The sequence below is a fragment of the Protomyctophum bolini genome (genome assembly GCF_963924005.1).
Source record: "Protomyctophum bolini genome assembly, chromosome: 22".
Lineage (NCBI taxonomy): Eukaryota > Metazoa > Chordata > Actinopteri > Myctophiformes > Myctophidae > Protomyctophum > Protomyctophum bolini.
Genome location: NC_137883.1, coordinates 29,542,114 through 29,564,388, shown reverse-complemented (window position 1 = coordinate 29,564,388; position 22,275 = coordinate 29,542,114). Strand labels below are relative to the sequence as shown.

The 22,275-nt window shown below is 44.0% G+C and overlaps 2 protein-coding genes across 3 annotated transcripts in view; one reads left to right on the top strand and one right to left on the bottom strand.

Annotated features, from left to right (window-relative positions):
* The window catches only part of tnpo1 (transportin 1), a 51,184-nt gene extending 32,197 nt beyond the window's left edge, over window positions 1–18,987 (bottom strand). For both annotated transcript variants that reach the window (XR_013963456.1, XM_080756179.1), the window contains exons 1-9: window positions 18,900–18,987; window positions 18,569–18,703; window positions 12,744–12,819; window positions 12,213–12,362; window positions 8,820–8,926; window positions 6,429–6,562; window positions 5,547–5,628; window positions 1,985–2,107; window positions 568–686 (exon numbers count right to left, since the gene is read on the bottom strand). Coding sequence is in view for 1 of the 2 variants with exons in the window: in XM_080756179.1 (XP_080612305.1) it covers window positions 568–686; window positions 1,985–2,107; window positions 5,547–5,628; window positions 6,429–6,562; window positions 8,820–8,926; window positions 12,213–12,362; window positions 12,744–12,819; window positions 18,569–18,673 (896 nt within the window). In the remaining variant the exon portion in view is untranslated. The remainder of the gene's footprint in view (window positions 1–567; window positions 687–1,984; window positions 2,108–5,546; window positions 5,629–6,428; window positions 6,563–8,819; window positions 8,927–12,212; window positions 12,363–12,743; window positions 12,820–18,568; window positions 18,704–18,899) is intronic.
* LOC308310421 (uncharacterized protein) lies at window positions 2,475–4,667 on the top strand (the record flags this gene model as incomplete). Its single annotated transcript, XM_080756764.1, has 1 exon — window positions 2,475–4,667. One exon carries the CDS (start codon window positions 2,475–2,477, stop codon window positions 4,665–4,667), a length of 2,193 nt encoding a protein of 730 aa, XP_080612890.1.
* Window positions 18,988–22,275: the final 3,288 nt, after the last annotated feature.

Below are 22,275 nucleotides of genomic sequence, written 5' to 3'. Positions count from 1 at the left end.
GGCCATGTGCTAATGTGGCGATGTGACAGCTGATCTGGCTCAAGTTCAAGGCCAAGAGGCCGTCTCAGCCACTTGAACCCTATAGCGTCTCTATTCTAGGCATGACATAATGGGAAAAGCTTCGGCCAAAAGTGTGTAGATCGGCAATTATCGGCAGAGAGTGTTTCCCAATTAAATGGGTGAATAATGAATTGCACAGCATTGTAAAGCACTTTAGATGAAGGCGCTATATAAATACAAGGTTTCTGACCGTCATCATCAGCAACGATATTATATGAGCAATCTCAGCCGAGCCTGGAGGGCTGTCATTCATTTGATGTGCACTGCAAGGTCTCTCTGTGTGTGTTGTGTGTGTGTGCGTGCGTGCGTGACTGCGTGCGTAGAGCTGAAGTGGTTTATTGTAATGTATGTAAACTGTTGAAACTACGTGCGTGCGTGCGTGGTGTCTTACTGGGAGAGGTGTCCACACAGTGCTGTGTGTGTGTGTGTGTGTGTGTGTGTGTGTGTGTGTGTGTGTGTGTGTGTGTGTGTGTGTGTGTGTGTGCATGTGCGTGCGTGGTGTCTTACTGGGAGAGGTGTCCACACAGAGCGTCCTTGCAGACCGGCTGCTCGGCCAGCGTCAGCCAGAACTCACAGGCCTCCAGAGCTACGTTCTCATCCTGGTCCTGAGTTCTGAGTAGCATGTACTGACACAAGCACACGCACACACACACACACACACACACACACACACACACACACACAGGTTCTCAGCAGCATGTACTTACTGACGCACAAACAACAAACACACGTACAGTACACTTTGATTTGCCTGAAATAATCAGTCGTAATGTAGTCACACCCTGGCATGTGAAATGTTGCATACTCAAAAGGACCACTTTTCCAACATATGTCTTCATATATTATTTGCTTCCCCAGCCAGGCCAGATGTCGAGAAGTACAGTGACGTGTATTATAGTGCATGTGTTTACCTCTATGATGTACAGTACTTAATTCTTTCTCTGCTAAGCACGAGATATCTCGTGCTTTCCCTCTATACACCCCGTTTTCTGCTAAGTACGGGATATCTCGTACATGAAGCTTTACACCAAATCTACTTTTATCTTTGGCCCAGGTTGCTAGGCAACGCCTTCGTCACCCCCAGCACCAGGATTTTTGCGCATCGCTCCCCCCCCCCCATAGATCTCCAGTCAAAGTAGGATCTTCTGTATATCTATTATCTCTGAAACTTAGTACGAATGCTGTCCGTGGTTTTGATCATCCATCAGAGGTTCGGATGTGATTTGTGATTTTGTGATCCCGGCATGTTAACGTTTCTGGCGAAAGATAAACAGTGTGAGCTACTGCTAACATTAGCCGATCCTTACAATGGCGGTCTCCATGCCGCGGGAAATTGGAAATTAAACCGCCCCAGATATGGGGAAACTGCCGTGGCAAGGCTTAACTACCTTCTGGGGCCACCAGGTGGCAGACAGAGCTAAGTAGTGCATGTGTCAGTGGTTACCTCTATGATGTTGTGCATGTGTCAGTGGTTACCTCTATGATGTTGTGCATGTGTCAGCGGTTACCTCTATGATGTTGTGCATGTGTCAGTGGTTACCTCTATGATGTTGTGCATGTGTCAGTGGTTACCTCTATGATGTTGTGCATGTGTCAGCGGTTACCTCTATGATGTTGTGCATGTGTCAGTGGTTACCTCTATGATGTTGTGCATGTGTCAGCGGTTACCTCTATGATGTTGTGCATGTGTCAGTGGTTACCTCTATGATGTTGTGCATGTGTCAGCGGTTACCTCTATGATGTTGTGCATGTGTCAGCGGTTACCTCTATGATGTTGTGCATGTGTCAGTGGTTACCTCTATGATGTTGTGCATGTGTCAGTGGTTACCTCTATGATGTTGTGCATGTGTCAGCGGTTACCTCTATGATGTTGTGCATGTGTCAGTGGTTACCTCTATGATGTTGTGCATGTGTCAGCGGTTACCTCTATGATGTTGTGCATGTGCGGCAGCAGTCGGTCCATTCGGACCTCCAGCAGCATCACCAGGGCTCGACACACGTTCTTCCTCACCTCGGCCTCCTCGTCCCCGGCCAGAGCAAACAGGTTCTGGGAAGAGGAGAGAGGAGAGAGACACTATGGCGTTAAATGCGAAAACAAATGAACGCGTGGTGCAAAGACAGAGCAAGTTGTCGGAGAATTCGGTGCTACTGGCGCGCCCATTGGTGCTAGCGTGGCACAGTGGAGAGGATTTCTAGAGCATGCCTGGACTGCGGTTGCTGTGGCAATGGATATTTCATGCTAGGGAGATTGACTGGCAATCGGCTCTCCTGATTGGTCAGTCCAACCCGTTGGCTTTGCGGATTGGCCAAGCCTCACATGACGTCACTGCCGCTGTGTGATATAGGTGGCAGCACACGTTAACACGACAGCATTTGTTGACAGAGCAAGACCCCAAAAGACTTTGGTGCCTGGAATGTTGAGCTGGACAGTTTATGTGAAAGGAGTGGGACCAAAAGGGGTCCATGCTGCTGTGACTGTCGGGCACAAGGTCTACGCCTTCGGTGAGTATTGTGACGGGGCGAACTACCATTATGACCAGATCGATGTGCACGTCTTCAACACAGTGTCTCAGCGCTGGACCAAGTTGGCCCCGGCGACAAACGGAAGAGGAGAACGAGCGCCCGAGGTTCCCTCCATGCGTGACGGCCACACAGCTGTGCTGATAGACGACATCGTCTACATCTGGGGCGGGAGCACGTACACGGATGAGAAGTGCAACGTGCTTTACGGATTCGCAGTCGACACCCACAGATGGTTCAAGCCCAATGTCTCTGGGACTCTTCCCGAGGAGACAAGCGGCCACTCGGCCTGTGTGTCGGGGGAGGTCATGTATATCTACAGCGGATACAACCGGCTGACCAAATACTACACTAACGACATCTACAAGCTGGACACCACCACGATGGTCTGGTCCTTGATTACACCCAGAGGCACTCTGGCACCTGCTTCAACATATCACTCCGCCACCATGATCGGGGCAAGGATGTTTGTATTTGGGGGCCTAGGGGACCATCAGATCCACTACAACATTGTCAGGGTGTTCGACACAGAGACCAACTGCTGGTCGAGAACTCCTTCTAAACAGTTGCTTCCAGAACGACGCACGTTTCACTCTGCCTTCGCCTACAACGGAGAGCTGTACATATTTGGTGGGCACAACTACCAGCTGGTCCGGATCTTCAGCGATCTGTGGAAGTTCAACCCAGACACCTTCTCCTGGAGGAAGGTCGAGCCCAAGGGGCAAGGCCCGTGTTGGGTGACTAAGATGTGCTGTTGCATGGTGGGAGATCATATCATCCTCTTGGGAGGACACAGATACAGGTCCGTTGCATTGGACAGAGGCTACAATAGGTACACGCCTGCCAACGACCTGTACATCTTAGAGTTAACTCCTAGTCTGGAGGCGATATGCGAGCGGGCGGTTATTAGGTATCGCCTGAAGCAGGTGGGACTCCCACACGACTGGACGGTTTCACTGCAAGGAGGACCAAAAGGAGTCCATGCTGCTGTGGCAGTCGGGCACAAGGTGTATTCCTTTGGAGAGCACTGTGACGGAGAGGACTACAATTACAGTCAGATTCATGTGCACGTCTTCAACACAGTGTCTTTGCGCTGGACGAAGCTGCCCCCGGTGATAGCTATAAGTGGAGAAAGTGTCCTCGAGGTCCCTTCCATGCGCGACGGCCACACGGCCGTGCTGATAGAAGACTGTATCTACATCTGGGGAGGGTGTACATACACAGAGGAGTCGTACACAGAGGAGTACTGTAACGTGCTTTATGCGTTTGCCGTCGACACCCACAGATGGTCCAAGCCCAGGGTTTCCGGGCCTGTCCCAGAGGCGACAGGCGGCCACTCGGCCTGTGCGTTGGGAAAGGTCATGTATATATACGGCGGATACAACCGGCTGACCAAATACTACACCAATGACATCTACAAGCTGGACACCACCACAATGGTCTGGTCTTTAATAACTCCCAGAGGCACTCTGGCGCCTGCCTCAATATATCACTCGACCACCATCATCGGGACAAAGATGTTTGTATTTGGGGGCCGAGGGGACAATCAGATCGACTACAACAACATCAGTGTGTTCGACACAGAGGCCGACTGCTGGCTGAGAACTCCTTCTACACAGCTGCTTCCAGAACGACGCACGTGCCATTCAGCGTTCGCCTACGACGGAGAGCTGTACATATTCGGCGGGCACAACTATCAGCTGGTGCGGACTTTCAACGACCTGTGGAAATTCAACCCAGAGACCTTTTCCTGGAAGAAGGTCGAGCCCAAGGGGCAAGGCCCGTGTTGGATAACTAAGATGTGCTGTTGCATGGTGGGAGATCGCATCATCCTGTTTGGGGGATACAGATACAGGTCCGTCACGGTGAATAGAGGCTACAACAGAAACAAGCCTGCTGACAACCTGTACATTTTAGACTTATGTCCTAGTCTGAAGACATTATGCAAGATAGCGGTTATTCAACACGTTCTGGAGCACTCGGAACTCCCGCTCGACATCAGGTGGGAGCTGGAGGCCATGACCGCCAGCCACAATAGACACAAGATAGGGGCTAATAATGGCATGGCTTCCTTTCTGAATCACTGACATTACGTCGATGACATCAGTCTTGGCCAAATAGGGAGGGACGGTGGATACTTCCGTTCGACCCACATAATAAACAGCAAGCCCTAACGTACCAAAGGAGAAACAAAAAGATGGCAACGGCTGTGAACGAGTTCCAGGTAACGGAACAGAAGAACGGGAAAGACAAGGAGATTGCCTCCTTTTGAAAAGGATCCCTTCATTCAGATGGGAAGGAGCAGAGCACAACGATACCCTCCAGGAACTAAGCAGCACCGTAAAGGAGAACAGAGAACTAACTGAACTGCTGACATGACTAGAATCTTGTAGTTGGTCTCTTATCAGGAAGGAATGTAACAAGGGTTGCTTTGGCCAAATGAACAGACAGTGATGGAAGAGGAAAGAGATATTTTTCTCTTTTTTTCAATTTTCTGTTATTTTTTTCTCCTCTGTTGATCAGCTCTGTCTGACTAAAGTACAATTCATATTGTGTCCGACGCCAGCGTTCGGACAGTCTTGCGGAACCGTAGTTCGGGAGGTGCACAGGCTCCAAGGAAAGGTTCCAAGGTTTGGAAGGATGTGGATTTGTAGTTATATCGCCTGCCTTTTCCAAAGACGTCTAGACCGTGCTTTAAGTGTCCGTCTGACACTTTCACCAAAGATAATAATAATAATAATATGTTTCTATAAACGTCTTTCTCGGGTGGAAACCTCATGTCTAAAAGTGTTACTTTTCAGGATTACTGTAAAACACAAAAGTAGCAGATCTACAAGCTCAAGCTCTTGCGGATCTATTACTTTTGATACTTACTGTGTGATAGCTGTAGTATGATCAAGTAGCATGTTAATTTACAGTAGGTAAAAAACAATACAAGTTCAAATAATATTCCAACAACAACGTACCTCAATGAAGGCATCGATGTGCAACATCAGAGCCTGAGTCCTGCTGATGATGAACTGGTTAACACAGGCGATGGCATGAGACCTGTGACGCACACGCACACACACACACACACACACACACACACACACACACACACACACACACACACACACACACACACACACACACACGCACACAGTACGGGTGTAACGTTAATAAAACAAAAGCCCTGTTTTAAAGGGCTTAATATGTTGCATGATGTACTGTACGATGAGCGGCTTTGGCTATTCAAAAATAGACAATCTACAAGTAAAGCTCACAAAGTGTTTCATCGCGACTCGTGATCTGCTATAATATTTGAAAAGGTTTGACTATTAGCAGAGAACAGAAAAGACAATAACTAGTCCCTGAGTGTCAACCATTGTGAGGTTCGTTTGAGTGGTTAAATAGGCTTATGCAAAGGTTTAAAATAAATGTAATGTGGATAGCATCATAGCATGTTATGTAGAAAGATGGCAGCTTCATTTGTTGACCTGACATCGTATAGTTTGTATAGTTTCAATGTACACGTTATTAATGTTTGGATGTTATACTGTCGCCCTAGTGTAGTGGTTAGAGCATATGTCTTTCATGCAGAATAGGTTGTGGGTTCGAACCCTGCCTGGGGTCGACGTCAGCAACATGGGCATGTGGTCAGTGGAAAGCATGAGTGTCTATTTCAAACAAAGTGTTTTTTGACTAGGGGGGGTCATATTTTGACAGCAGGAATTGCCTGTCATAATTTTTATTAGGATGCATTAGGATGTTGATATTCATTCATCAGCCAACACTCCCCAAATTGCTCTGCTAAAAGCCTAAATTGTAATTACTAAGCTGTAGAGTAGAAATCCAAGCCCATGCACCTGATTTTGGGGCTGCTGTGCTTGAAGAACTGCAGGAACTTTGGGATCATGATGTTGAGAGGACGGTCAAGGATGTCACTGTCCAGGATCTCTGCAGAGTCCTCACATATCTTCTGGAGGGCCCCGAACGCTCCCTGGAGGACAACGCAAGGAACATCGAACAGGTCTATTAGACTATTCATAGTCCAGATTTCGGGTGAAGAGGTGACTACCCTTTGGTTAGACATAGCATTGGTTAGACATAGCATGGTGAGGTAATGACGTCACGCTGCGGTGGCCTCCGCTCGCACAACACATCTCTCTGTTTTTACTAGCCACCTCTTCACCGAAAACAAAACTATGATTAGGCAGGTTAGCAAACATTTTTACACGTTCTTCCAGATACAGTATCATCACTTTAAAACAGTTAAAATAGCTCTTGTTTGCGCCGCCCTCGTTGAAAACAATGTATTTCCAACTCCAGCTGGTCTCAGTTCAGGCTGCATGAACCGCGCTCGAGCGCTCGGTTTCTGCCCCCCCTCGACATCGTTTCGTAACTCTTCTAATAGATGGCTCTGGCCCTATACCTGAATGATCAAATAAGACCGGCGACCTGAGAGACACGACAACAAGGCGACGATGGAGAGCACATGTTGCCTTCTCTGTCTTCCTCAGTGACAACAAACCTGGCCCTGACTGGCGCCACTACTAGCGCACCTGCCGTCCAGCTGTCATTAATCACAACAGCGGAGCTGCTCTTGGGTATCGTCCATCGGTCAGCGCTCTGAGCACTTGGCATTCCACACATTTGCTTCCAGTCTTTTAATAGAACTACGATACAGCGTACCGTACAGTACAGTGTGGCACCTACAACTCGTTGCAGCGAGCCCATTAAGCCATTTAGACCTGGGAACAAATCCTGACAGTTTTCTGAAAAACCCCATGTTTCCATGTCAGTCGTTCTCAAACATTTGCATGTCAAGGACCCCCAAGATTATCTGTATTTGGCCGCGGACCCCCATCTGAAAATATGTTGTTCCAGGGACCCCCCCAGAAGCAAAGATCATCACACTGTACGCCTGTCATGAAGAAAAAGCGTAAACTAGAGCACTGCCTTACGATCTGACCCGAGGCCCTTCGCTGCATGACCTTCTCCCCCTCTCTCTCTCCTCTCCTCTGCTTTCTCTGACCGTCCACTCTCCACTGACCATGACCTTCTCCCCCTCTCTCTCTCCCCCCTCTCTCCTCTCCTCTGCTTTCTCTGATCCAATTATGCTGCTGCTCTGACAAAACCCTGTCTAATCAGCACAGCTGCTGATATTTCTAATGTGATTCATCCGTTCTTCAAACATTCTATTCATGGCTAGGTGTGCTGTCATGGTCATTTCAGCACGGCTGAATAGCCAGTACCACCAGTGGTACTATAGTACCAGTGGTTGGGAACCTCTGGAATAAAGGCTCGAAATTGCCGTCAGTTTGTCCTCGCTTTGGAGATCATTCTTTGAAACTTCTTTCACATGTGTGATAATAAAGCAGCCCTGACACCAAGTGAGGTGGAGAAAATGAGTGTGTGTGTGTGTGTGTGGGGGGGGGGGGAATGATTGCAAACACATGACAGCACGGGCAGCAGCAGCAATAACTGCCCCACACAGGAGGGTCATATCACAGTTTATAAATTAACAAAAGCAATCAGTGTTCGCATGAGCCGCAACACTGTTAGTCAGCTCCTGTTAACACAACGAGTGTACATTATGGATTCATATCACAGCCTGAAGCCACCGCCAGCCAGCATTATGGTATAACCATTTTAGAATGCTATTTTAGGAGCTGTTGCATCTGAGCATGTACTAGTCTACAACACCATGGAGCAGTGTGATATGAACTTGACATTGTCAGCGCTTCAGATATTAAAATAGGGTGCATGTTGCATCCCAAAACGCAGTTTATAGTTAAGGGATGCAATAAAACAACGACCTCTGCATCCACGGGATGCACTACTGTACTACTGGACTGTTTTTTATTCTAGTTTATTTTGCTATAGCTTTAGTTATAATAATCATTTCTTCTTCTGTTTTCTACATGAATATAACCACATTGTAACCATATAAAATCAAATGGGAGGTAAATGCTGCAATTTGTAAAAAAAATATGACTCCTTGTGGGACACATCAAATGTCCCTGGGACTCATTTCTAAAAGACCATCCCTGCATCCCGGGACTCATTACATTGAAAACCTATTTACATCACTGGTGCTTGCACGGAGGCGCACACATACACACCGCACGCACCCACGCACGCACGCACGCACGCACGCACGCACGCACGCACACACACACAGAACGACAAGGATTAAGATTCCTAGGTCATATAACTTTGGAAAAGCGTCCAATGAAGCGTGAACCAGGCTTCACCTCGCATGTGTTGTAGTCCTCAGAGTCCAGCAGCTGGCAGAGTTTGGGCAGAAGGTCTGGCCAGTTCTGGAGCTCTCCCTTGGAGGCCACAGTGGTGATGAGGATACCTATAATATGAATGAGAGGATAGAATGCACTGCGGTCAACTACGGTACACTAGTTAGCAGGGACGTATCCCATTCCCATAGCCTGGAGGGACCTTCATCCCATGGTCTGGTGGAGGGCCATGGGATGAAGGATGAAGGTATAAAAAGTGAACTACTGTCTCTGGGATGCAAATGGGAACGCCGTGGCTCCAATGTGGATCTGGGACTACAGTAGCTTCCTGATGCCAGTATGCGGTCATGTAAAGGTATAGCTCTCCACCAAACAGAATACTAACGCTGCAACGATTAATCCATGAATCATAATAGAATGGTTAATCGAGTTACTGTTACCTTTTACACAAATGTGTAGGTATTCTTTAATCAAATCTATCCGAATATTAGGAAAGGTAGTACCTTTACTGCCTTTAATCTATTTTGATTTAATTTGTCTTCATATTTGAATAGCAGCCTAATCAGCAGCTGAGCAAAATGTAATAAATGTATTTTTTAATGAATTACTCACCTTTAATGTCTTTTCTGTTAGTTAGAACCCAAAATCTAATATATAAGGTGACAGCTAAATAACAAATAAGTGGCATAAAGAAATCGTACTACAGGTTACTACACACTCACACACACACACACACACACACACACACACACACACGTACACACACACACACACACACACACACACACACACACACACACACACACACACACACACACACACACACTGGCAGTGGAATGAAGTGGGGAGATGGGTGGCTTGGAAGGTGTGAAGAGAGGTTGCTGAATGAGCACCTGAGAACCGACGCTGACAGACGGCTGCCCGGGAGCTAAAATTAGCATACTGTATGACCTGATGTCTTTCTCAACATTAGTTGCGACAGTGTACCCCACCACCCATTCAACAGGCATTTCTATCTATCTCTGGGACCCCAATTTATATTGTAACATCAATGTTGATTTAACTTATTTTTTTTTAATTCTTTATTTACCCAGGGAAGTAGCTGAGCAGTGAGCACAGGTGCTCATTTTCAGCAACGCCCTGCAAAAGTTACAGGCCCATAATGGTCCATTATGTCAGGCTCTGACATGGAACCCTCAGGGGAAGAGGAACAGAGGCCGGCCCAAAAACACCTGGCGGAGGGATCTCCAGGCAGACAACAAGAGGCTGGGAGGCACCTGGTCGCAGATAGAAAAGAATGCCAGTGACCGAGAACCTTGTCGACGGCCTATACCCTGGAAAGGGTGTCAGGCATAAGTCAATCTGAGAATCCCATCGTCAAATATTCGGGAAAACAGCGCCTCCGCTGTTGTTCCTCGAAATTAGACTCTGGGGGCAACGTCTGTTTAGAATTTCTATCAACCGGAAAAGGCCCTTGCTTTTCCGCCGAGTTCCACTACTACCGCTGTGTCGCACTGTTTTCATTCCTACTTTCAACCATTCCTTTGCGGAACAAAACATGGATGTAACGGAGGAGGAAATTTTTGCTAGTGTGCTAAGGAGAGTTGCTGTTCTACACAATGTTGAACATATCAAACCGCTTCAGCACATTTGTTTGAAATATTTAATCGATCGACGAGATGTTTTATTATGTTTACCTAATGGTTTTGGAAAAAGCCTCGTATATCAAGCTTGGCCAACGGTGTGTTCCCTACTTTCCGAAGCAAGTGAAAATGTTGACGGAGCGAGGCATTTCTGCAGCATATGCTGGGCAGAATGCATCTACAGACTCTGAAAACATGCCGTTTATTAACATTTAATCATAATAATGCTAGAAAATACAATTTAACCATGTGTACTACTACTTATGCATGTTGCATCATGGCATGCAGAAAAACAGCCAGCTTTAAACTCACGAGTCACAATGCATCTCAGTGCTAGTATTGTGACCTTATAGATCACCCATTTTGATCAAGTGCTGAGTATTTAAGGGATTAGTGTCTAAAATAAAATACACTGAATGTACTTTTAGTACTGTCAAACGATCATATGGACCCAACCATCCATTAAATCAAGTTTATTATAAATATGCAACACAATTTGAAATTTAGACAATAAATGTAGCTAATGTAAGAGGATTTATATTCATTGATTACACTAGATAATGGGTCCTTGTTGACCTGTAAAACGTAATGGACCCCTTCTCAAAGTTTAAAGCAAAAATATAGATAATACCACGTCTGAAAGGCTTTGTATCCTAATGTGATTTGTGAAACAGTGTGAAAAGGAGCCCCCGCGGTTTCCAAATCAATTCACTTTCAGATTGAACACTAAACCAAAGCTTTTATAACTTTAATTTGTACTGCAAAATACATTTGTTTTACGTCCGTTATATTTGTACGTCACGGACTGTTCTGAAGTTGCTTAAATAAAGGGGTCATTTGTTGGGAAACGTAAATATTAGCACACAACACAATTAACGCATTTGATTGAAGTTACACTTAATCATAACCAACGCTTTTATTCATACTTTGTACTGTACACAGTTTACATTACATTTAGTTTGACGGAGTTTACACTTATTTGTTCAACATAGGACAACATTAGATAGCACTTCCCCGTTTTTTTGAGGTGAGATGGAGATGCAGTTGCACAACGCTTATGTCTAGCATTGTTTCGGTCATACAGTTCTTTGACCGAATCGCCAACCTTTTCCAAATATTGCGCGAATATTTCATCAACAATTGTTTGCAGCTTAAGCAAATCGATTTCAGTGGATCGTCTGCAACAACAGGTTATTCGGTTATAGCTTCCAAACTAGTCTCCAATCCCTGATTTGTGAATAAATTAAATACTTGTCCTTTTACTCCATACTTTAAATAATCTCCACAAACTCTACATACATTCGTAATAGGTTTCTTTGGTGTTTGTTGACCAGAGGAAGCCATGTTCAATAATAATGGAAGCGTGTAGGTTTGCTTCTAGTGGGACGAAATTTCCTCGCTGCACACACATGTAAATCCCGCCCACTAAATGTGATTGGGTGATTGCGCGGCTGACTTCCTGAACTACAGCGTCCATACTTGTAGGCCAGTGATACGTTTCTTTCTACTGCTTGCCGACAGACTAGTTGACGCGAGGCAACAGTCTGTCTTGAGAGACTAGGCATAAGTAAGTAAGTAATGGTCCATTTGGTTCCTAACAACTATCATGACGCCCCTGGAACTCCCTCAAAGACCCCTGGGTGTTCCCCGACCCCACTTTGCGAACCACTGATACATACACATAGGAGCGGGCAGGTGACGAGGGCATGGTGCCATAATCAAAAGGAACTAGATACTGTATGTTGTGACTCACCTACAGTTGCCCGGATGAGGGGAGAGGAGTCACCAATGTTATGAAGGCATTCGCACTTGATGAACTCAGACACGCCATTGGGGAAGTTCTGATAGTGGGCTTTCACATTGTTTTTCAGGATCAATCCACTCAAGGATCTCGTCGGTTCATCTAATGGGCAAGAGGAAGGAAAGAGATCAGGGAACTGAAAAAAATAATTCAATACAATAAACTTCTTTTTTGAGGGGGACTAGCCCCTCCTATATTCACCTTTTAGTTAAACTCCCATTGACCATGAATGGAGACATTTACGTCATAGTGTCTGAGCAAATCGGCTTTAGTGTATTTTATTTTCCTGTCCCACACAAACATTAAATTCCCATTTACAATGAACGGAGAAATAATATTTCTCCATTCATTGCTCAGACACTATGACGTATATTATACGTCATAGTGTCTGAGCAAATAGGTACAGTGTCTACAACTGTACACTGTCCCAATAAGAGCGCCTGTGATTAGGGGCGAGAGATAATGTAGATATTAAAAACATACCTTCTGATTTCAACTTGGTGAGAACAAATATTAAATAGTTGTTGAAGTCTGGATATTGGTTCAGCTGCTCGAGTCTCTGTAACAATGGTTGAGGAAGACAGTGCACCTACACAGGGAGAGCATGTACGGTCGCAATACAAACGGAGCATGCACCCGTTTTTGAGGGGCGCTGCCAATAGCCCCGTCCCCCCCAGGCTCCTATGCCCAGCTTTGATTGTTTGTGTAAACACTAACATTGAAGACAGAAGTGTGTAAACACAAAGATTGAAGACAAAAGTCAAGAGTCTCAGGACGCAAATTGTGATTGGCTGGAAATGAGATGATCTATGATGATGTATGTAGCACAGAGATTAAAACGCAGTTTATAGTTAAGGGACGCAATACAACAACAACCTCTGCATCCGCGGGATGCACTACTGTACTACTGTACTACTGTACAGTAGTTTTTTATGTTTTTTATTCTAGTTTATTTTTGCTAACTTTAGTTATAATAATCATTTCTTCTTCTGTTTTCTACATGAATATAACCACATTATAACCATATAGAATTAAATGGGAGTTAAATGCCGCAATTTGTAAGAATGGCAAAATACTGTATGACTCATCTAAAAGACCATCCCGGGACTCATTACATTGAGAACCTATTTACATCACTGCAGCATCCCAGAAGGAATACAAAAACATTAGGGTGGTCCTTCATACGGATACAGTATCAGATTCAGGACAGTTTGTGTAGGTTTGTTTAGCTGAATTTATACTGTATGTCCCCAAATGTACTGTATCAGTAATTATAGGCAGAGATCTCTGATCGTCTGGCTATGCTAGACTATAATCATTGTCACGATACTTCTGTGTCGCCAGGCTAGAATCTCTCTCTGTGCGTTCATTATTGTCCTATACCGTAACTTCATATTGAGGCGAGCAAGTGGTGATACTAATGCTATGGTTGGAGTGAGGAAGAATTGGGAAAAGATGTCTGAATTCATATCATGAAATCGATATCATCAAGAGACTTGGTCTTGTGATGTGGTCTCAAATAATCTTTGGTTTAACCCATTTAGACCTGAGGACGATTCTACAAATGTCTTATAAATCCTGAAAGTTTTCTGAAAATATTTCTATGCTAGTGGTTCTCAAACTATTTCATGTCAAGGACCCCAGAATGGACCCGCCAATCTCAAAATATATTGTTCCAGGGACCCCCAGAAGCAAAGATATGAGTTAAAAATGTTCGCTCTGAAAGATATATATTCAAAGATTAGCGCCACATTTTCACGATTTTTCAAAAATAGCAGACCTACATGCTCGTATGAGCTTGTAGATCTGCTATTTTTCAATAGCTAAATTATAACGAAATGCTTAAAACACCAAAAGGGGTTATGATGCCCTTGATGATCACGGGGAATTTTGGGTGATAGTGATTCCGGTTTGGTTGTTCCGGCCTGATGATGACTACAAACTACAACATGACGCAGGTTACCATCCACTCTACAAAGTACAAACTACAACATGACGCAGGTTACCATCCACTCTACAAACTACAACATGACGCAGGTTACCATCCACTCTACAAACTACAACATGACGCAGGTTACCATCCACTCTACAAACTACAACATGACGCAGGTTACCATCCACTCTACAAACTACAACATGACGCAGGTTACCATCCACTCTACAAACTACAACATGACGCAGGTTACCATCCACTCTACAAACTACAACATGACGCAGGTTACCATCCACTCTACAAACTACAACATGACGCAGGTTACCATCCACTCTACAAACTACAACATGACGCAGGTTACCATCCACTCTACAAACTACAACATGACGCAGGTTACCATCCACTCTACAAAGTACAAACTACAACATGACGCAGGTTACCATCCACTCTACAAAGTACAAACTACAACATGACGCAGGTTACCATCCACTCTACAAACTACAACATGACGCAGGTTACCATCCACTCTACAAACTACAACATGACGCAGGTTACCATCCACTCTACAAACTACAACATGACGCAGGTTACCATCCACTCTACAAACTACAACATGACGCAGGTTACCATCCACTCTACAAACTACAACATGACGCAGGTTACCATCCACTCTACAAACTACAACATGACGCAGGTTACCATGCACTCTACAAACTACAACATGACGCAGGTTACCATCCACTCTACAAACTACAACATGACGCAGGTTACCATCCACTCTACAAACTACAACATGACGCAGGTTACCATCCACTCTACAAACTACAACATGACGCAGGTTACCATCCACTCTACAAACTACAACATGACGCAGGTTACCATCCACTCTGCAAACTACAACATGACGCAGGTTACCATCCACTCTACAAACTACAACATGACGCAGGTTACCATCCACTCTACAAACTACAACATGACGCAGGTTACCATCCACTCTACAAACTACAACATGACGCAGGTTACCATCCACTCTACAAACTACAACATGACGCAGGTTACCATCCACTCTACAAACTACAACATGACGCAGGTTACCATCCACTCCCGACCAGATCATAAACCCGAAAACGGTATGCCTCCCAGGCTGGGCGGCACAGAGACTTAATAGTGCACTGACTGACCAGCTGTGTTCAAGTCTGGCTCCTGTCAAATGTGGCATGTCTCTTCCTATTTCTCATCCCTTTCCTGTCTAACTACACGGTCCTGTCTAATACAAATGCCAAAAAGCCCTAAATTATATCTTAGCCACTTAAACCCTACATACTTTGTTGTCCGAGGACCCAGGGCTTTATACTTGGTCAACTCCTTTTTTTCCCCTGTATACACTTCACTGAACATAGCCGATCTACAAGCTCACAAAGTGCCGCGTTGCGATGTGTTGTGAGCTTTTATGACATGCCCAGAATAGGGACACTAGGGTTGGCTAAAGGGGGTGCCTGACTGGTAGCTTAGTAGCCTGGGTTCCAGCCTGAATCCATGCTTTCCGTGAATCTGTTTTGTCACTCGCTATACTCAGTCTGGAAACCGTCCTATCTCCAAGGTAGGCGGGACATGTAAATGGGTGAAATCGATCTGTGGTTTCTGTTTGGTCTGTGTGGAAGAAAAAAAAAACAGTTTGACGTCATATGACTTGTATCAATGCGCACTGCGCAGCCACTGCACTGCTGTTGCCCTGCAACTTACGTATCATTCTCTAAAACTCAACCCACACAGCCGTCAGGTATTTTGTAGGCTGCTACTACTGAATCTGACATAGTGGACTACTGAATAAATGTAGTGTTTACTTAGTTTTTACCATCGTTTTTGAGAAAAGCATGGTTTGAGAAAAGTTTGATTCTTCCGCACCCGAGTACACTTCAATGTTTTTCACATTGCAGTGATCCGTATCCGAGTACACTTCAATCGGTCCCGACCTGAGACTACCTCCATGCGGTCCCGGAGACGGTTGGGTGACCCGCTCCGGGGAACGGCACGCAGCATTCACACTACCACAATGTCTGCCAAGTGGTCCCGAGTTCACACCCGGGACCATAGTGTGAATCTGCCCTTAGTGGACTGACCAAGGGCAGGACCATAGTGTGAATCTGCCCTTAGTGGACTGACCAAGGGCAGGACCATAGTGTGAATCTGCCCTTAGTGGACTGACCAAGGGCAGGACCATAGTGTGAATCTGCCCTTAGTGGACTGACCAAGGGCAGGACCATAGTGTGAATCTGCCCTTAGTGGACTGACCAAGGGCGGGACCATAGTGTGAATCTGCCCTTAGTGGACTGACCAAGGGCAGGACCATAGTGTGAATCTGCCCTTAGTGGACTGACCAAGGGCAGGACCATAGTGTGAATCTGCCCTTAGTGGACTGACCAAGGGCAGGACCATAGTGTGAATCTGCCCTTAGTGGACTGACCAAGGGCAGGACCATAGTGTGAATCTGCCCTTAGTGGACTGACCAAGGGAAGGACCCGCATTTTAATCCACCTCCGGCCTTGTCATGTGTCTCCACTCTCTCTGCCCATAGCTTTCCTGTCTCTCAAAAATAGCTAAATTATAACATGTTTAAAACACCAAAAGGGGTTCCCTCCCAAAATGGGTTAAATTAAATGAGAAAACTAAAATATCTTACTTAAATATGACTAAATAAACAGACTACCGGTATATGTCACTGACATTACTCACATTGACAACTGACAGTCACGGTCTAATTAGGATCCATAAATGACAGCTAAGACCCAAATCTAGGTATAAAGTAGGTCTGTACTGTAGGTCTGAATTTAATTTCAACTCACTATGATTTGTGAAATTGTTTTTTGATTTAATTTAAATCCCTCACACTATGTATATGGCATTATGATACTGGTGGTGATTTGGTGGATGTGACAAAGCTCGACAAATGACACATGATGTCCTTTTAATTATTGTAATATTGAGGAAGTCTATTGTTGAAACGTTGGATTCCTGTTCCTTTAAGTATGTCTTTGCATCATGGAAAGAGTTGCGCGGTCTCATCCTTCTCAAAACTATTGTAATATTGACATACGTACATTTTTAAATACAGTATGTATTCTGGCCTTTTTAATACGTATAAATAATATGAAATATTTTAAATCACAGCGATCAAAGTTACAGTAAACTGAATGACTTCTAATCGGGCTCAATGGGAATATTATCCGAAAAACAAAATCTGCCTGCACTTTGTTTTGAACGTTTGAAATTGCTTTTGTGGTGAAGTTGTCATTTGATAGAAAACCACATTATGTTAACTCGTGATCGAGAATTTCCTGTCTCATGTTTTCATTTGTGTGATGTCGAGTCGAGACAGTCTAGTTTTTGTTGCCAGCAAGTGAGAGATGAATGATAATGATGGATAAGGGGTTCTTATTACAATGTAACGCTTTGCAGGCGATCACAACGTAAACAGTCTTGAAAGTTACACTACTTTTAGCACGTTCTCATTGCTAGGTATACGGTATATCAGCTCAATCTCTAGCTATGTTTACAATTTAGACTGTACACTTAAGTACTGTAGGCCTAGCAGAGGTGTTATCCAGAGCGACTTACAATAAGCTAAGTAAACACACACATCAAATAGGCTATAGAGAGACCGTGTATAGTCTCGGTACACTATAGGATCACATGCTCAGGGGTACACCGTACACCAAGGAACCAAGCATTCTAGCACTCTATAGCAGTCTAAACAATATAGGCTAAAATAGTATATAGGATATCAGGTAAACAATGAATATATCTAAATAACATGCTGTCTGTCTTGCCATCTACATTGTATTGTATTGTAATTTGCATATGCACAGTGGTCAAAATATTATATCTCCCCATATGTGTGACAGCTCTATAGCTAATAGACAAATGCAGTTAATAAATTCTGTGTGTACCTACTATGGTACCTACACAATAATAAGCACAGTATATATTATTTTTTTTGGGTGCACTGGGTGGGTGCAACAGCCAGGCTGACCAAGCATGTCAACAAGCACCTATATAGACGGGGCTCCGCATGCCCTTCTAGTAACCTAAAACCATTGCCGTGAGTCACTCGACCAAAAACAAATGATTTGATCATCAATTTGGGCTCAACACCATCTAGCCTCGTCCAATAACGAGCGATAGGACCTAATCATCATAGCCGTTAGCTTGTTAGTTACTACTAGGCCAGAATGATGCAGCCATCAGTGTCACACACACACACACTCTTAAGCACATAATACCCACAACACAAGATCCATGACCATGACGCCCGTGCTGTGTGTACTGTGCTGTGGGCCACTATATAACACTATAGCTATCCCGGGGAAAAGGATACTTGCTGGACCGATCTCTGCGTGGAGGTGTCCGGGGACTGGGACTCTCGGAGCAGCTGAAGGATCTGCTGGAGCCCCTGCTCGTCTGGCTTCCACTCACACTCCATCTTGGCTCGCTGCTGCTGCTGCAGCCTTCACTAAAGAAAAAAAAACAGAACCGAAAACACAGTAATATTAACAGAAATGTGTGTCAACATGTCTGTGTCAGGAGGACATCGACACTAACAGCGCGATTGAAGAGGAAAGGACCGCGTACTTATAAGCTTGACTTGATTTATTAATTAGTTCAACTGTCCGACATGTTTTTGAGTGGAGTATATATTTTGTACTTACACGACATACACGACAATAGTAGAGTTTTTCCTCTGGAATAATAACACAGTCTGTCTGCTGGGTGGACGCTATAACATGGGCCTGTGTGTATATACTGTATGTGTGTGTGCGTGCGTGCGTATACGTGCGTGTCGTCTGCTGTCAACGCACCAGAGTGGTCACCAGATCTTGCGAGAGAAATAAGCAACCGCGGATCTATGAAAACAAACAGGCCCAAAATAAGCAGTGCTATCTGTATTGTCTAGTCTCTAATAATCTGTTGTTTAATTTTAGAGCAATATGGTTCTCAAACATTTTGATGTCAAGGATCCCCCAAATCAATTTGTATTTGGCCACCCCATCTGTAAATACCCCCAAGATTTATTTGGGGAAATAGCAGATATACAAGCTCACGTAGGTGTGTGTGGTGTGGTGTGGTGTGGTATTTATTCTATTGTTTTATTTTTTATTTTTGTATTTAATTTTTGTATTTTGTATTTATGTAGTAGAGTATGTAAATAATATAAGTTATACCATTGGGCAGTTCTATATTTTGTCTCCCTTCTCTTCTATTTTGATCGTGTCAAAGGTCATGTCTCATCTATAGACACAGGATCTGACACAAATTTTGACCTGAAGACTGAATTTATCCCCTGAGCAAGCAGCTCATTGGTATGATTAGCTCTCTCTCTCTCTCTCTCAATGGTAAATATTTTAGCACTTGTGAAGGAAAGCGGTTTCAATCAAATCCGGGGTAGAAGAGGAAAGTTATAGTGCAGCTTTAAACCAAAGCAAGCCCAATTATCCTATTTAGACCTGAGGACGATTCTACAAATGCCTTCTAAATCCTGACAGTTTTCTGAAAAACCCATGTTTCTATGTCAGTCGTTAAGAATTAAAGGAGAGGATAGGATTTTCTTTCCGCTCTGTTGTCAATACATTATTGGGAGCTTTTAAAATGAGTGTCAATTTGGGGGTCCTTGACATGAAAAAGTTTGGGAACCACTGCGCTACACCACCAATATACCCATGTACCTGTCCAAATACTTCCTTAATGTCAACAAAGTCCACACAAGGAGTTCAACAAACCATGTGTAACCCATATTCGGCTGTAACAAGGGACTCAATTGATTTTGCTCCTATATGCCACCAAAATGTGGAACGCCCTACCAACAGTCATTAAGACATGTGAATGCCTTGACTCCTTCAAAACCGCTCTCAAAGGGCATCCCGAACGGCATGCAATTTGAAACTGGCCCCCGTAAATAAAGTCTGAGTCCCCACCCCTTTCTCCCCATTACATGTTTTCCCCTTTTTTCCCAGATTGTGATTGGCCGGAATGGGATGATGTATGATGATAAGAGCGCCCCTCACTTCACATGGGTGTGATTTATTTAAATGATTATTAATGTGTATTTATAAATGTGTATTTGTACGTCTATAACGTCTCTAAATGAATTGAAAATGGTGGACCCTGTTGTAAAGAAGTCTCAGTGCTTTATCATGGTTTGTCCACAAGTAACAGTTTTTGTATTGACTTGTGCTTTCATGTGAAATATACCCACTTACTTACTGTGAAATAAAAAAGATCAATCAATTAATCAATCACTTTAGAAACAATACGGCCAAAAAAAGCCAAGCCCAAAGTAGCTTATAATAAGCAGACATGGCAACACTGACGCACACGTTCAACTGCTGCACTCCTCTGGGTCCTAGTGTTAGAACCTCTGTAGATCCATATCATGCAAAAGGACTAGGCTTGCCGTACAGAATACAGAATGCCGAATTCTTAGATATTAAATTAAAAACAAGTCCTTAAATTGTCAGTTCACTGTCCTCTTGACAGTGGACCCCCCTGGGTGTCCTGGCCCACATGTTGAGAGATCCACTGGTAATGGTTTTCAAACTTCTTCATATCAAGGCCCAATATTTATTTGGCATTTAAGCCACAGACCAAACTTCGAATATTTTGTTGTCGTTGGATAAGATTTTGTCCACAATTCCATGCTGTATTGAAGTTGGTGGAGTGATACCAGCCAGGCACACGTTGATCATAATAACAATTATTATACGTGTGAGAGCGTAAAATGGACAAAAAAAAACAATTGAAACTTTCATTTTAAACTCTCATGAGTTAAATATCTAATTAGGGGCCCATTTGGTTTACCTACTCTCCATCATTTAGCTGCAGGGGACCACCTGGAACCCCCTCCTCAAGGGTGGTCCCCGGACCACTGGTTGAAAACCACTGGATACTGTAAGTGTATAGTACTTCCAGTGGGGGGCAGCAAACCTGCCCACCATGCGTGTGCAGCCAGGATTCCAGGCACGCAACGTTGTCTTACTGCCACCTGGTGGAGGAGGAGGTGTGTAACTACTGAATAAAGATTTACGGTAGATAGGAATCGGATAGGATAGAATAGGCCAATAGGGCATAGCAGTGGACAGTGGTCGTGGTTTTCTGGCACTATTGAAAAATCTGCCATTAATATTTGAGGGCCCCTCCTATAGCCTATACAGGTTTAATGTTTGTGTTTATAGTTCAATGTTTGTTTTTAAAACACCATTGACAATGAAGGGAAAATTTAGGTCATCTTGTCCCTATCAAACATTAAATGCCATTAACAATAAAGATAATTTAATGTTTGTTTTGACACCGTTTGTTTTACATCATCATTACATCACCTAATCAAATTTAATCATTGAATTCCCTCCTCAATGTTGTAAGATGATAAGAGCGCCCCTCACTTCACGCGGGCGGTGGGTGTGATTTTTCCCAGAGATTTACAAAAATAATGTAGCAATTATGTTAAGCCTATGTCCTAGAATCAAGCCATTCAGGATCCTGGAGATTCATGACCATAAAACCTTTGATTCTGTGAAAACACATTTTTGAATATTTAATTATGATATACATTTAATAAATATACAACAACAACACAATATAATAACATAGAATAGCTGTTGTCAGGTGTAACAGCGGATCCTACAACTCTAACTCATTTGGACAATAGAATAAAATAAATAAATCAATATACAAAGACAACTTAATTTCATTTCAAATAATTTTATTTGACTGACCAAGTGAAACATAAGAGTTTCCTCCTGACTCGTTTTCTCTCTTCCTTCAGGTGAACGTTAAAGGGACACTGCAACCACGATCTTATTTTAATGATGTTTGGGAGACACAATTAGGGCAATATGTGTTTTTAGATATTTTTGTATTTCAAAGTGTCCATGATGTCATGGACACTGGGCTCACTTCCGTCCTTGACTACATGTCTCAGTAAAACAGCCCTCCCCTATCTACAAGTTAGGAGGAGCAGTGCACCAAAGCATTATGGGAATTGTCGTCCAGGTCGTTGAATTGTCGTCCATACACACTCATGATACATTG